This window comes from Centroberyx gerrardi, chromosome 14 (assembly GCF_048128805.1).
Source record: "Centroberyx gerrardi isolate f3 chromosome 14, fCenGer3.hap1.cur.20231027, whole genome shotgun sequence".
Taxonomy (NCBI): Eukaryota; Metazoa; Chordata; class Actinopteri; order Beryciformes; family Berycidae; genus Centroberyx; species Centroberyx gerrardi.
The window spans coordinates 15,335,011-15,347,893 of NC_136010.1; the positions used below are offsets into that span (position 1 = coordinate 15,335,011).

The following is a 12,883-nucleotide window of genomic DNA, read 5'->3' on the forward strand; positions in this document are numbered from 1 at the left end:
AGTCCCTCGAGCTGCACTGATGGTTTCCCCTGCAGAGAACAAAAGCTCTGTCAGCAGGACCAACTGCTTTCTGACGCCTAAAGGGGAAATGGCCAAGGAACAGGAAAGCGAAAAAAAAAAAAATGCTAGTTTGGACACTCGCTGTTTGTAACTGTGACAAAAACCTAACTTGAATCTAAAGTAGCTGTCACAGGAAACGGAAACCTTTACTTTTTTAAAGCCGTGTCTAACTTGTTAGCTGTGCGCCTGCAACAACAGGCAGCACCACAAAGGATGCATGATAATAAAGCATCCCAACCATTGTAATAAAAATGAGTGATGTTTCTCTCAATGTTTATGATCTCTTATAACAGTAAAAACATGTTACAATGGAACAATATGTTCCTCGTTTTTACAGCTCCCATAAAGTCATAATCATATTCAGTCTTATTCCTCTGATTGAGTGACTATTGCCCTATTTGACAGTCGTCACTTTGCGGCCGCTTTGCATGCAAGGCCTTTTCCATTAACAGAACAGAAGCGAGGATGTTGTTCAGCGGTCTTCCAGGTCCGTCTTGTTGTCCACGCTAAAGAGTTCAGGGCAGGAGGTCTTTGTCCTGGATGGATTTAGCCTGTCTTTTGTTAGAGGTCTGTCTAAGGGCAGACCAGTCACATGGTGACTGTGTAATCCTGTCTCACATGCGGACGCTGTCTGTGTCTTCCTGCAGAGCTGCCCATGTTCTCTACTGGCAACCTTGTGACTCACCTCAGGTGAAGCATTATATTGCACTGTACACAAACAAACAGACACATGGTGGATGAGTAAGCGCAGAGCCAGACACATATGAGAACAAACACTGATATAAAAGTGTCTTTACCGCAGCACACCATGCGTTGTCTCTCAGACTTGTATATATGCAAAGGCCAAAATGCATTTTCTCTACTTTCGTCGAAGCTGATAAAAGCAACAGCACCACTGTTGGCTGCGCTTGTCTGTTTTGGCAGCTAATACTTCAAGTGAGCATGTACGGTTTAATCCCATATTACTGGGCCTAAGTCATGTGAATGTAAGCATCTGACTGTCACACACTGCCAAGAGGAGCTTCGATACAGAGCGTGGAGATAAACAGAATTCCCAGTAGATAAGCCTGTGCTGCGATCGCTGTTGATGAAATTTTGTAGACGTCCTCAACCTTGCGTTCGGCACAACATGACATTGGAAATGTAGGGGAAAGTGAACGACTCCTAAACCCCTCGCATTTCAGGGCAATCCTGTAAAGAGATCTTCTTGGCAGCAACTTAAAGTTCAATTTAGAGCATGAGTAGCCTTCACTGTGTCATTTCTTACATAATAGTCAGCCATGACCCAGGTAGACAATACACTGGCCTGAGACTTAAGCTTCTAATACAATGTAAAGGCCTTTCTTGTGGTACTGAGATATGGATCAGTGATATGAAAGCATGGACATTCGTCTGATTGACACTATGCAATCAAACGTTTTGCCTTCATTTTGTGTCAAAATCTTAGATAGGAGTGTTCTGATTTGTGCATGTTCAGAGAAATAGGATAGAAAAAGTGAGAAAAAAATGGCGTGTCTAAAGAAGTGAGAAGGAGAGAGAGAGAGAGAGAGAGAGAGAGAGCTTTTCAGGTCAGCCTTTGGCTAAGTATGTAGGCTTACCACTCTCTCTCAGGTGGTAATCCGTAACTAATAGCAAATTAGGATATTGGCAGTGACAGCAGCAGTGAGTTATGTCTACTGCCTCCTGGGAGGGCATATCAATACTCAGAGACAAGGTCACAAGTGTGTAGCATATGCGCGGCCCTGTATGCCAGTGTAAACACAGATCAGAGTCACGGCCAGCAATAAGACATGAGCGATAGCCGCACTTGATCTTATAGTGTAAAAATGCACTGTGCGATCCAGTAGTGCATGTTCCTAAACACTAGAAAAATAAAAGAAGCCAGACTCAACTGACAACGCTGATCATGTTTTCAGCTTTACATCCGACCACCTGCAGCGCTCTCCATCTGCTCCTAATATATTGAATCCCACATGCTAGCTGCATATATGAGAACATCGTCGCTGACATGTGTGTCTTCCCTGTTCCTGGCAAGACAGGCAGGCAGATGGTGTGAATGCCACAGCCCTGCGTGTCTTAACACACATCATCCAAGTCATGATACTGATAGTGAAAACTGATAATGAAAGAGAAAACACTGGGTGTAGGAAAACAACAGGATAAACGGCAGACGGCTAGAGGGATGTTGGACGTAAAGCGAGGTGTGTGAAGGCTCCAGGAAAAAGAGAGCAGTAGGAAATTTCCTTTACCAAACTATCTGGCACTGTTGTTCAGGGGTTGTTTTTATGAACCAAACCACACACTGGCGATGCTTCAGTAAGTAAAGCCCATGTTTCTGGATCTGTTACACTGCCCTCTCAGTCGTTATAACCAAGAACAACACCTTACACTGCAGAGGATAAGATTTATTGCAAAACAGAAAGTTAAAGGACGAGCAGCGGAGAAAGGAGCTGTTTTTTTTCTTCACTCGGCCGGTCGAATTCTCCCCTTGTAAGGCCTTTTGTGAGGAGATGGATGTCACTGCGAAGTCTCAGTGAGTCACGCCTTAGAGTGAGTCAAGAGCCAAGAGATTTTACACTCGCTTGCTGCCCTCGTCCAGATTTTGTTTTTTATTTTGTGCTGCAAAAACACACGGGGACTGTCCTTGCAAACGATGTTCTTTAGGATTGTGCCGGACACATCACAGTCAGCGCGGTCTCTCTAGCTAAATATGATTCATGACTAGCACAGAGAGAGAAAAACAAAATGCAGTTGTTTTGATAGAATTCGTCTTGGCTTCTTTAAAGGTCGTCGTAGCTGCAAATTCAGGATATTCAAATTGCATGCAAGGTTTTGATTTGAAAAGTAAATGGCTCTGTGGAGTGCTATTAGAAATGTTCGAAATTAAAATAACGTATTTGTTAATATATGGCACCGGTCACTTTAGAGTTTGATTAATTGGCGTCACTGAGAATCGAGATGATAGAGACATTTTGTGGAGGCCTGTGTGTACTTTGTGTGCACTAAACCCGACTCACTCTTCCCAAAGGTGCCATGTAAATCCATTCATATCTGCTGAGAATGAGAACATTTGAATAGTTTGGGTTTAACAGTGCAGTGTTAGACCTTTATTATGAGGGATTATAAGGCTTTGCGTGTAGACTTTCCAGGATACTATATCACAAAGGCAAATGCACTAGTTGATTAATTTGCATGACAGTCTGCAAAGAATATTTACCTTTACTGTACCAGGAAACGACAGACATTAGGGTGAGTCATGTTATATACTGATACATTCAACAAAAGCATTATGCAATCAAAGAGGAAAAAAATCAACCCAAAGTGTAAACAGGACTTCATGTTCTGAAGTTGGGTTTCCCTGACAACAAACATCTAAAGAAATTGATCTTTCATGTATTCGATATTTTTGTTTTTGGGGCATCAAGACAAGTAATGTCTTGTTCTCAACGAAACCTTATGAGACTAGAAATTTCCAAGATTCACTCTGTGCCCCTCCTGCTGGAACCAGTGCAGTGGCGGCGTTCAGTGGGAACTGTAGTTGGAGTCAAAGTGCAAAGACACCAGGCTTCTATCATCCAGGGGCTTGTTTGACTTCTAAGACACAGTCTCCATGGAAATTGAATGAAATGGCCAGAAATATGAGTTCTTCCTCTACACCTCATAAATATTCAATTGTCCGAGCAGTGTGGATCTGAAACCCAATAAACTGAACTTTCCCATCCACCTCCAAAACCAGATTGAGTTGCCTAGGAACAACCATAAAACATTTGTAAAGGAAGCTTGCTGGGGTAATAACTAATTGTGTTGTTTACTCTTGTCTTTTTCAATATGTAAGCCTTCAAGACACTGGGCACTAAGCCAAGGGTTTTGTTTTCTAATGGATGGCATTGGTTTTTTCGGTTGAACTGCACTTTAACGTGTTTTAACAGCAGCTTTGCTCCACAACTTATTCCCTGTTGTGAATTAAGCTTGCCCACTATTCTGAACCTTGCAGCTCCATTAAGGTGACGTATAGCTTCGCCTTTACCTCTAAGTTTCTTTCAAATGAAAATGATGGAGCCCAGAGGGCGGCCAATTATAAACTACAGTGCAAGCATGTGCGCACACACACACACGCACGCACGCACGCACACACACACGCGAGCGCACACACACACTTAATTATCGCAACCATGTAACAATACTTCACTATCTACTGACCTTCTCCACACCTTTGTGGACTCATGACAAACAAGTGATCTGAAAAATGGAAAACTGTCAACACTATTCAAGATGCTGGCAGCAGGCCCATTGAGAAAGGGTTCCCACGAGTTTAGAGAGCCAGATGCAAAGTAAATTTGTTGTGCCTCTATGCGTAAGGAAGTGTGTTTCCACTAAGTAACTACCTTTCTATGAAAGACCTATTTGCAAAACACCAAAGCCACCAAGTTCAATCTGGTAAATAACCTGAGAAATGGCGCCACCTTTAGGTCCCATCTTAAACTTCAAGCCAATTCATGGCAAGCAATCCTCTAACTTAACAATTGTATTTGCAACCTCTGAACACAAAGCATGAAACAGAAAGAAAATCCTTTTTTTTACACCTTTATTCTAATTTAGACAAATACTATGTATTTACAGAAGACATTGCAAACTAAGACACTGTTACAAGAGCTGTAAGAATATTCAGATTTCTTTTGGAAACTAAAATATGGTGAAAGAAATAACTAAGTAGGAGCGATTTGATTTTCTGAAAAGCTGGGATGTCACACTTCCAAATTCATGTGATATGTTGGATAAGGAAAAGGAACACTACTCACATCTGCAGCAGCCTACATCCACTTAATTGCCAAAAAATAAGAACAGTTATCTATTTGTTTACCCATCTATCATAACAGCAGGAAGATTGAGGGGTGGATGACATCCCACTGTGAGCACGACTGAATGCTTCTCCACTGTTCACGGTGGATTTCAGGGGAAAATGTGGGGAAAATCAACCCACCTGTCCACCTTGCCTTTTGTTTAATTACCCACTGCATAACAGCATAGCTTTATTTTCTAGTGTGGTCAACAGTGGTTTAATGTTATCCAGGGCAGCAGGACATGAATTATGATTAGTACAGGTATGTACAGCAGCAGAATGTCACAGTTTTATGGTAAGGAACCCAGAAACTCCAATATAACAGCTACTAATAGTTCAAAAATATTATTTTCAAATTGTGTTAAACTGTCAGTTTCTGTGCAGGTAATGTATAATAAAACTAAATTCTATGATAAAACTAAATTCTATCTGACTATACTACATCACCTGTAGTATTATTCTACTATGTAACTGGATGTCACTCTGAAGGATTATATTATATCCTCAAAAGGAAAACCTTTTTAACATACATATGCCATCTTATCCAAATGTCCTAAGCACGTGTCAAAATATCATGACTGACTCACTGGCTTCAGTTTGCATAAAAAGAAATGTAAAGAACTCTAAATTCATGGTGTATGACATGATTAGCATGGGCTGCAATAAAATGTGATGCTCACAACAACCTTTTGAGCTAAACTACCTTTATTGGGGCCAATATAAAATGACTAGCTACTCTAAATTGTATCTACAACAAAGAATTCTTAAATATAAAATAATTTCATGCATTTGCAATGCAAACATAAATATATAATATACAATTTAGTCATTACCCATCTTTCCTCAACCTTAAAACATAAAGTGACCCAATACTTCATACCCAAGATCTATTTCCAGATTTGGTATTTCTCACAGTCAACATAAACAGCTCCCTCTAAATAAGCCCTTATTGTCGCCCCAGCTCCAGCCCTCTTGAAAATATATATTCTGTACTATATAAATGAAATAAAACCAACAACATACAGAAACATATGTTTTCTCATCCCTCTCCTACTGTCATTTCTCACCACAGATGTTTGCACCACTATTCCTTCACACCATATCTCTCCAGACTCTCTTGTGAAGTCTTCTCCAAAGCATCCAACACTCCATCTCAGTCCCCACAGCGGCGGTACCCTTGCCAGCCCCGGCGCCACAAACCGCGTCGCTGCCGATCCTTCAGCACTCAAGGTCAATGCTGACCAGCAGCTCCTGCAGGGCCTGCAGCTTCTGGTTGGCCTCCTCGATAGCGCTGTAGGTCTGGACGTTGCTGGCGATGTGGTAGCGGATGTCGTCCACCAGGGGGATGGAGTCCGTCTCGTGTCGCTCCTCCACCGACGCGGCGTCCTCTTTGATCATCTCTGCAAACTCAACCTGCTCCACCAGCTGTGACAGACAGGTACGACAGGTTTGAATTTGAATTTCTCCTGAGGCTATTTGAGCTTGAATGACCAGCATATCCACCTCAGCCCAGAGTTGTTAAAATAAACCGTGGATTGACAACATGGAGACCTGCTAAAGTTAGGACCCATTTCATATAGCTCACAACCATATATATTTTAATATGCCCTCAGAGCTCGTTCTTTATTGTGATTATGGATATGATGGCAACGAAGCACAGCCAAGTACCATCAGCATCACCAAAGTACCCATAATCACAGTAAAACCATCCTCAAAAAACATTATTGCTTTTATGTTATGGTTACCAATACATGTGTACTCTCTAAGATGTTTTCCTCTAAGGAGTATGCACAATTAAGAAAACAGGAACAAATAAAGCTAGCTCCCTAGGTACCACTAGAGTTGGCATAGCAACCAAAAAGCACGACTAGGATGCTTTATGGGAGCTAGCTACCTTTATGGGAATTGCGTGACTGGAATACATCTTTGACCAATTAGTTTGCTCAGCTGAAGCTTCCCACTGTATAAATATCGATAACAAGCCACTCAATAATTCATGCACATATAAAGCAAGCATGAATACAAAGTGTCGTGTGCACTTCAGTCACCGACTGCAGGCTCGACACAGAGGCAGACATTCACCCTCTCGATGATCTTGGCCATGAACTCTGTGCACTGGTCCTCCAGGCGAGACAGGCGGAAAAGCTTGGCGGTCTTCCACATGTGGAGCACGTTGTCCTCACATATAGTGTTAGCAAGAGTCTTCCCACACAGACGCTTCAGCCCCGGCAGCAGATACATGTCGGCCACGCAGAGCACGTCAAACACGTTCTCCGCAGTTAGCTGGACATAAAAACAGTTATCGGACAATAATGATGAGTTTACATGCTGCAGACAGCACTACATTACATTCATATGTGGAAAAAAATCCACCTCAAAACAGAATTAACAGGGTTTTCCCTGCTCATTAAACCTCCTGTTGTTTTATTGATCATCCAAATGTAAATTTAAAATGTACAACATTAATCTCTTCCTTGAATAAGGCTATGAAATGTGTTCAAGTAGCTTCATCTTTGTTATGTGCTCTTTAACACTCCTCAACCTCAAGATGGAAACCCACCATTCTGGTGATGTTACCACCTTATCCTTTCTAAAAGCCGCGAAAAACAGATCATGCTATTGCTCTTATATGCTCTTCTTGGACAGTTCAGCAGACTGTTGACCATAAACTGGTTTCTCCCATAGATGGAAAGAAGAGAACAAGAACCTCTTAGACACGGTGACAATACTGAAGGTGATTTTTCAGTGATATGGGAGCATTCTCCTGTTTTAGCACTTCTGTTAAATAAAGCTCAGAAACACTGCATGAGTCCACAAACTCACGTCTCCAATTCATTGTCAGTGGAAAAACTCCAGAGGTTTGTCTCTTGATGACATCACAGCCTCAGTCTCACTTGTCTGTTCTAGCTTTGTACATTTGTTCATGTAGTTCCTTTCACTGACAAATCAAGGATGCAAACACATCAGGAGTCAAAAGGGGGACAAAAACCCCAAAACACACAAGAGGTAGAAACTTTTGAAAAATTCATGTTTAAAAGCATATTTCTAGCATTAACAAATACATCAAAAACTAACTCTAGGTCAACTTAATATTACTAGAAAATCATTTTAAGGGTAACTTTGGTTTCAAAAGATGAACAATTTAACGGCTGACACCATTTGTAAGCGACACCCCCCTCACTACAGAATGAATGAGAGACATGACAGAAAGAAAATAATGGAGTGTGGAGAGACAGAGTGAGAAAACAGGGAGAAAGGAAGAAAGGGGAGAGAAGGAGCAAAAAACATTTCCACTGGAGTCTCTGCTGCTTGGCAGCAGGAAACCAGTTTATCAGCAAACACCCACTTTGTAAAGATGATGGTTCTGATTCTGATCGTATCACCTCTTTTCCGACTCCTCACTTGGTTGAATTATTGACCCTGTGTATTGACACGATTCATGTGGGTGACTAATTTTAGGATCAAAATGGTGAATACGGCCGAAAGGTGACAAGTTTGCATCCCAGACAATGCCACCAGACAACAAATCCAAAATCCAAATCACTGAAAACTGGAGACAGAAAGTGTGAACTAACCTCTGTGTCATCACTGTAGATGTAATACAGAAGGTGGATGAAGATTTCATGGGAGATGTTGTGGAGAGTGAGCACCGGGGTGCTGGGCTGGGACTGCAGCGTCTCTCCCTCACTGAAGTGATCTTCCAGCAAGGCTTTAAAATAATCACTGCGTCCACAGAAAAATGCCTGGACATGCAGAGACACACACACACACACTGTAAAGACACTCAACGCCAACACTAATATGAGACTGAGGGTTGAAGCATATTGTGAGAGCTTGGCAATGCGTACCTTATGGCACATGAAATTGAAACCATCGACTCTGAAGCAAATGTCGGGATAAGTAGGGAATTTGTCAATTCTGTTAAAGGGAAGTTCACCAAATCCAACCTGGAGAAAATCAGCACAAACAGCATCAGAAAATATGCTCATTAAAAGAGTTTTACTGTATGTAATGCGAGCAGATAGATCCAGTCAAAGTAACACCTACGATGTTAGTTAAAAATCCAGGCAGCTATGGTGTATGTTTTTTTTTTTCCTGTCACATTCTTACTCTTAGCTCTGCAGGAAGCGCACAGTCAGCTAGTTGAGCCATCTCGTCCTGAAGCCGACAGTTCTGAGGCTCCAGGGTGAGCACCTTCACACAGGTTCCCGGCTTATTGGACACTATCCGGTACGGGGGAGAGTAGAAAGGGAGACAGGCGTCACTCATGAGAAAAAAGAGCAAATCTGAGCTCCAGAACACTGTCAAGAGCTTCATGAGGCAGAAGCTCTCAATAATACATACAAGAGAATTCCCTCTGCACCAGAGCGAGGGGGGAATGGGGGCGCAGTTGTGAAAAAAGCGAACACTATTTTGAGGTTATCTGAAAAGGCTCTCCGTTTTTTTTTCATAATGGCTGTGGATGTGGATTTCCACTGTAAACATGAACAAGAGGACGTCCTTACCAAATCCATACCCCTGTTTATATTTAATCTCCAGCTCATCTATGAGATCTCCCATCTTGCACTGTTTAGCAAGTCGCCTGCAGTCCTCCACCAGGCTTACATCGATGTCCATACGTCCTGCAGGCATGAAGGTGAGAAAATGAAACACAAAGGAAAGTTAAATGATTGCATTCAATTCTTCTAATTCATTATTTTAATAAGGGGACACCTTATCAAATCTAAATTTTCCACATTGGAAATAAGTTTTGGAAACTTTATGTGTTATCCTCGATAAATTAATGCATGACTGATGGCTGTGCATTATTCAATAATAATAATAATAATAATACAAATACAAAGAAAATACCACAAACACACTGGAAAATAGTTTCCCTAACTGGCTTGTTTGCATTCCTTTTTAAATCCGAAGGGTACAATTAGCTGCAGCTTGAGGCTAATTGCAGCCATTTTCAGACAGATTTTCACTGTTGAAAATAACTGGAGTCCGACTGGGAGTGCTGTGCCAAATCACTCTTGAAGAAAAATAACACCAAACTTCAAGGCATCCACATCTTAGCTGTTTAGTTTATTTAGAAGACATGGTTTGGCATCAGTTTTAGAAGTAGTAGTAATAGTACTGATAAGTATAGATTCAATTTTACTAGGGAAGTCTGAAAACAGAATGACCAAAATGTTAGGCAAAATAACTGCAGCTCTAACACACGCCCACCTGTATAGAAATACTGCAGGATGGCTCCAAAGGCCGCAGGGTTTATCTGAAATCAAAACAGCTTTTATCCGTATGGACACAATATGCTCCTGTATTCACTATGGCAATCTAACGACAATGCAAACAACAAATTACAGAGCTAATGCAGGCTAGTAAGGCATTAAACAAACAGAATGCAACTTGACTTTTGCTGCAGCAGCACCTACCAAAGGGTGTTTGAGGGTGATCAGGTTCTTGCCTTCCCACTTGGTCTCGAACATGGCATTGAAGTACTCCGAGCGAGCGCTGAGGACGCAGCGGTGACCCGGATACGTCTCTCCGTGAACCAGGAACTTGACGTCACTGTGCTGACCCTGCTCAAGTAACCTAACACATCACAAGTACACAAAACTGTATGGATTAGATGGTGGTGTGCAGGTGGCTCAGCTGGTGGGTGCAGATACAAAATGCTCACAAATACACAGGTTCTGTATTGTATGCTATTGTATTTCTCTCTACTCATATACCTGTTTCTCTTCACTGAAAACTATTAAAACAGTTGAGGAGAATGAACTGCTTCGTCTCCTTAAATTAAATGGCATGGGATGGAGCAAAATCATCTTTCACCATACAGGAAAGATGCTTAAGTATCAGCAAATAAGCACTTCACACTGGAGCTTGACCCTCACATGTGCAGAAAGTAGTCAAAGTAGTCCCGCTGCATGGTTTGGGCGCTGATGCACTTGTAATCTTTGAGCAGGCGTCGCACGGAGTCGCTCAGGGAGCCGTACATACACCTCTCCGCATCAAACGTGTTGGCTTCACACTTGGCACCTGAAAGGAAAGCAAAGAAAAACATGAGGGCCAAAGTACAGTGCGATACGGTACGTTTCAATGGAATTTCAAGGCCCACTATGTGAACAAAGGTAAGTTTACATCTGTTTTGACTAGATGTACCTGTAGGCTACTTTTTGTTTACATTACTTGACGAACAACTTCAATAAAAAATTCCAGCCTTACCACTAGTCAACAAGTACTGGACCAGCTCCTCGTGGCCACAGAGGCAAGCATAATACCTGGGGAACAAAAGTGTTCACATTTCAAGCAGGGCTGGGCAATAATTCAATATTATCGTTTATCATCTTTCAATGGAATCATATCGTTATGTTCTGTTGTCTAAATTAATGATAAAGAGCAACTACTCATTAAAATCTCTCACAAAATGAGATCTCAAACAAATTAGGAGATATTATTTGAAATTGAAGAGTTTTATCGTACTTTCCATGTTAGCAGATATCGTTATATGTGGATATAGAAATAATTTCTTAGGATTATCGTGATATTATTTTTGTCCATATCGCCCAGCCCTAACCTCAAGTGATCAGGATAATCATGCTGTGTAGGCCAGATAATTAGGCTAATTGCCCATACTGTACTTACAATGGGGTGCTGTCCCATTTATCTCTTAAATTGACGTCCACGTCTCTTTGTTCAACAAGGTATCTTAGGAGAAAGAAAACAAAATAGTAGTTGTGGTGATGTGTAGTGGCAAAGGAAAATCAATGGGCTAATTATGAAGTCCAGATGGTGATCACCAAAAGGTGAGTCACACTAAACATTTTCTTTTCAACTTTAAAAGTGGGTAAATGCTTCCAAAGGAGCAGGAAGGAAGAAATAGGAGAAGGAAGAAATACATTTAACATATACTTCAGAATGTGTTTAGGAAAAAATACATTTTACATATACTTTAGGATATGCTGAGAGATACGTTTCAAAATCTACAAAAACTGGCCAAAAATATACATGCATTTGACATTAATTTTAAATACCGTTACATTTATTATATTGAATATGAACTCCAGCGTACATATATAGTCTCCAATATATTTGGAGTGAATGCCATCTATACAAATACATTTTGGCCAGTTTTTGTAGATTTTGAAACATATTTCTCAGCATACTGTATATGTGAATTGTATTTTTTACAGTATGGGGCAGCATTACATTACACCTAGTAACTGCATTCTTTAGGCGCATTATCTTTTATTAGTAATTAGGCTACAGATTCCAAACTGTCCCAGGTCAGAGGGCGTGTCTTGCACCAGTCAACATTGTACACTGGCTAGCTGTAATTCCTCGCATGCCTTGCTGTCAGGTATCCAACCTAACAGCTAGAAGCGAGGAGGAAGTCGACCTACAAACGTTAGCTAAAGTTACCAGCTGGACCATCTAAGTTAATGTTGCATGCAAAACATGGCTTTCTCTAGCTGATTTATCTTACCTAGTTCTGGTTATTCGCCCGATAAGGTACAGTTAGCTTTAGCTGCAACATATTTGCAGTGCAGACAAGGCCAAGTTTTGTAGCCTAATGTTTTGACTGTTACGCGCTGACAGTTGGAGCAAAGCAGAAGCTAGCAACGCTACATAGCAACACGCAGGGAAGTTAGTATTGCACAAAGATGAGGACAACCGATTTGTCATCACGTCAACTTAGCTGTTTACCTGACTCTACAAATGTCACCCTTTTTGCAACTTGTAAACAAATCGTAAGCATCCATGATCTCCGCGGTGTTTTCGGTCCTCTGTGATGCATTGAGCCGGCCTGTCTTCTGGACAGGAGAGTGTGATTTCTGAGAGTAAGTTCTGTGTTTCTTCAGTCCGCGTAGGGAAAGTTGTTCACTATCAGCTTCGGCAGTGTTGACAAGTTATCGGATCCTCAATGTTTTGGTCGCGGATCCCAGGTAGTCATGTGACTGAAGAGGAGGGGCCAAAAACGCCTCTGTTATGCTG

At 41.4% G+C, this 12,883-nt stretch overlaps 1 protein-coding gene across 1 annotated transcript; it reads right to left on the reverse strand.

Moving 5' to 3' along the window:
* Window positions 1-4,628: 4,628 nt before the first annotated feature.
* On the reverse strand, window positions 4,629-12,792 carry abtb1 (ankyrin repeat and BTB (POZ) domain containing 1). Its single transcript, XM_071920815.2, has 12 exons — window positions 12,596-12,792; window positions 11,534-11,596; window positions 11,114-11,169; window positions 10,783-10,927; window positions 10,321-10,480; window positions 10,115-10,160; window positions 9,406-9,522; window positions 9,011-9,123; window positions 8,749-8,847; window positions 8,476-8,643; window positions 6,983-7,183; window positions 4,629-6,325 (listed from the first exon to the last, which is right to left on the reverse strand). The coding sequence occupies exons 1-12, from the start codon at window positions 12,649-12,651 to the stop codon at window positions 6,119-6,121; spliced, it is 1,431 nt and encodes a 476-aa protein (XP_071776916.2). The 5' UTR covers window positions 12,652-12,792; the 3' UTR covers window positions 4,629-6,118.
* Window positions 12,793-12,883: the final 91 nt, after the last annotated feature.

Coding starts and splice junctions, on each gene's coding strand:
- abtb1 (XM_071920815.2), bottom strand. CDS start 12,651: ATGGATGCTTACGATTTGTTTACAAGTTGCAAAAAGGGTGACATTTGT. Junction 10,161..10,320: donor TCACCCTCAAACACCCTTTG/GTAGGTGCTGCT, acceptor TTTTGATTTCAG/ATAAACCCTGCGGCCTTTGG. Junction 8,848..9,010: donor CGCTTCCTGCAGAGCTAAGA/GTAAGAATGTGA, acceptor GATTTTCTCCAG/GTTGGATTTGGTGAACTTCC.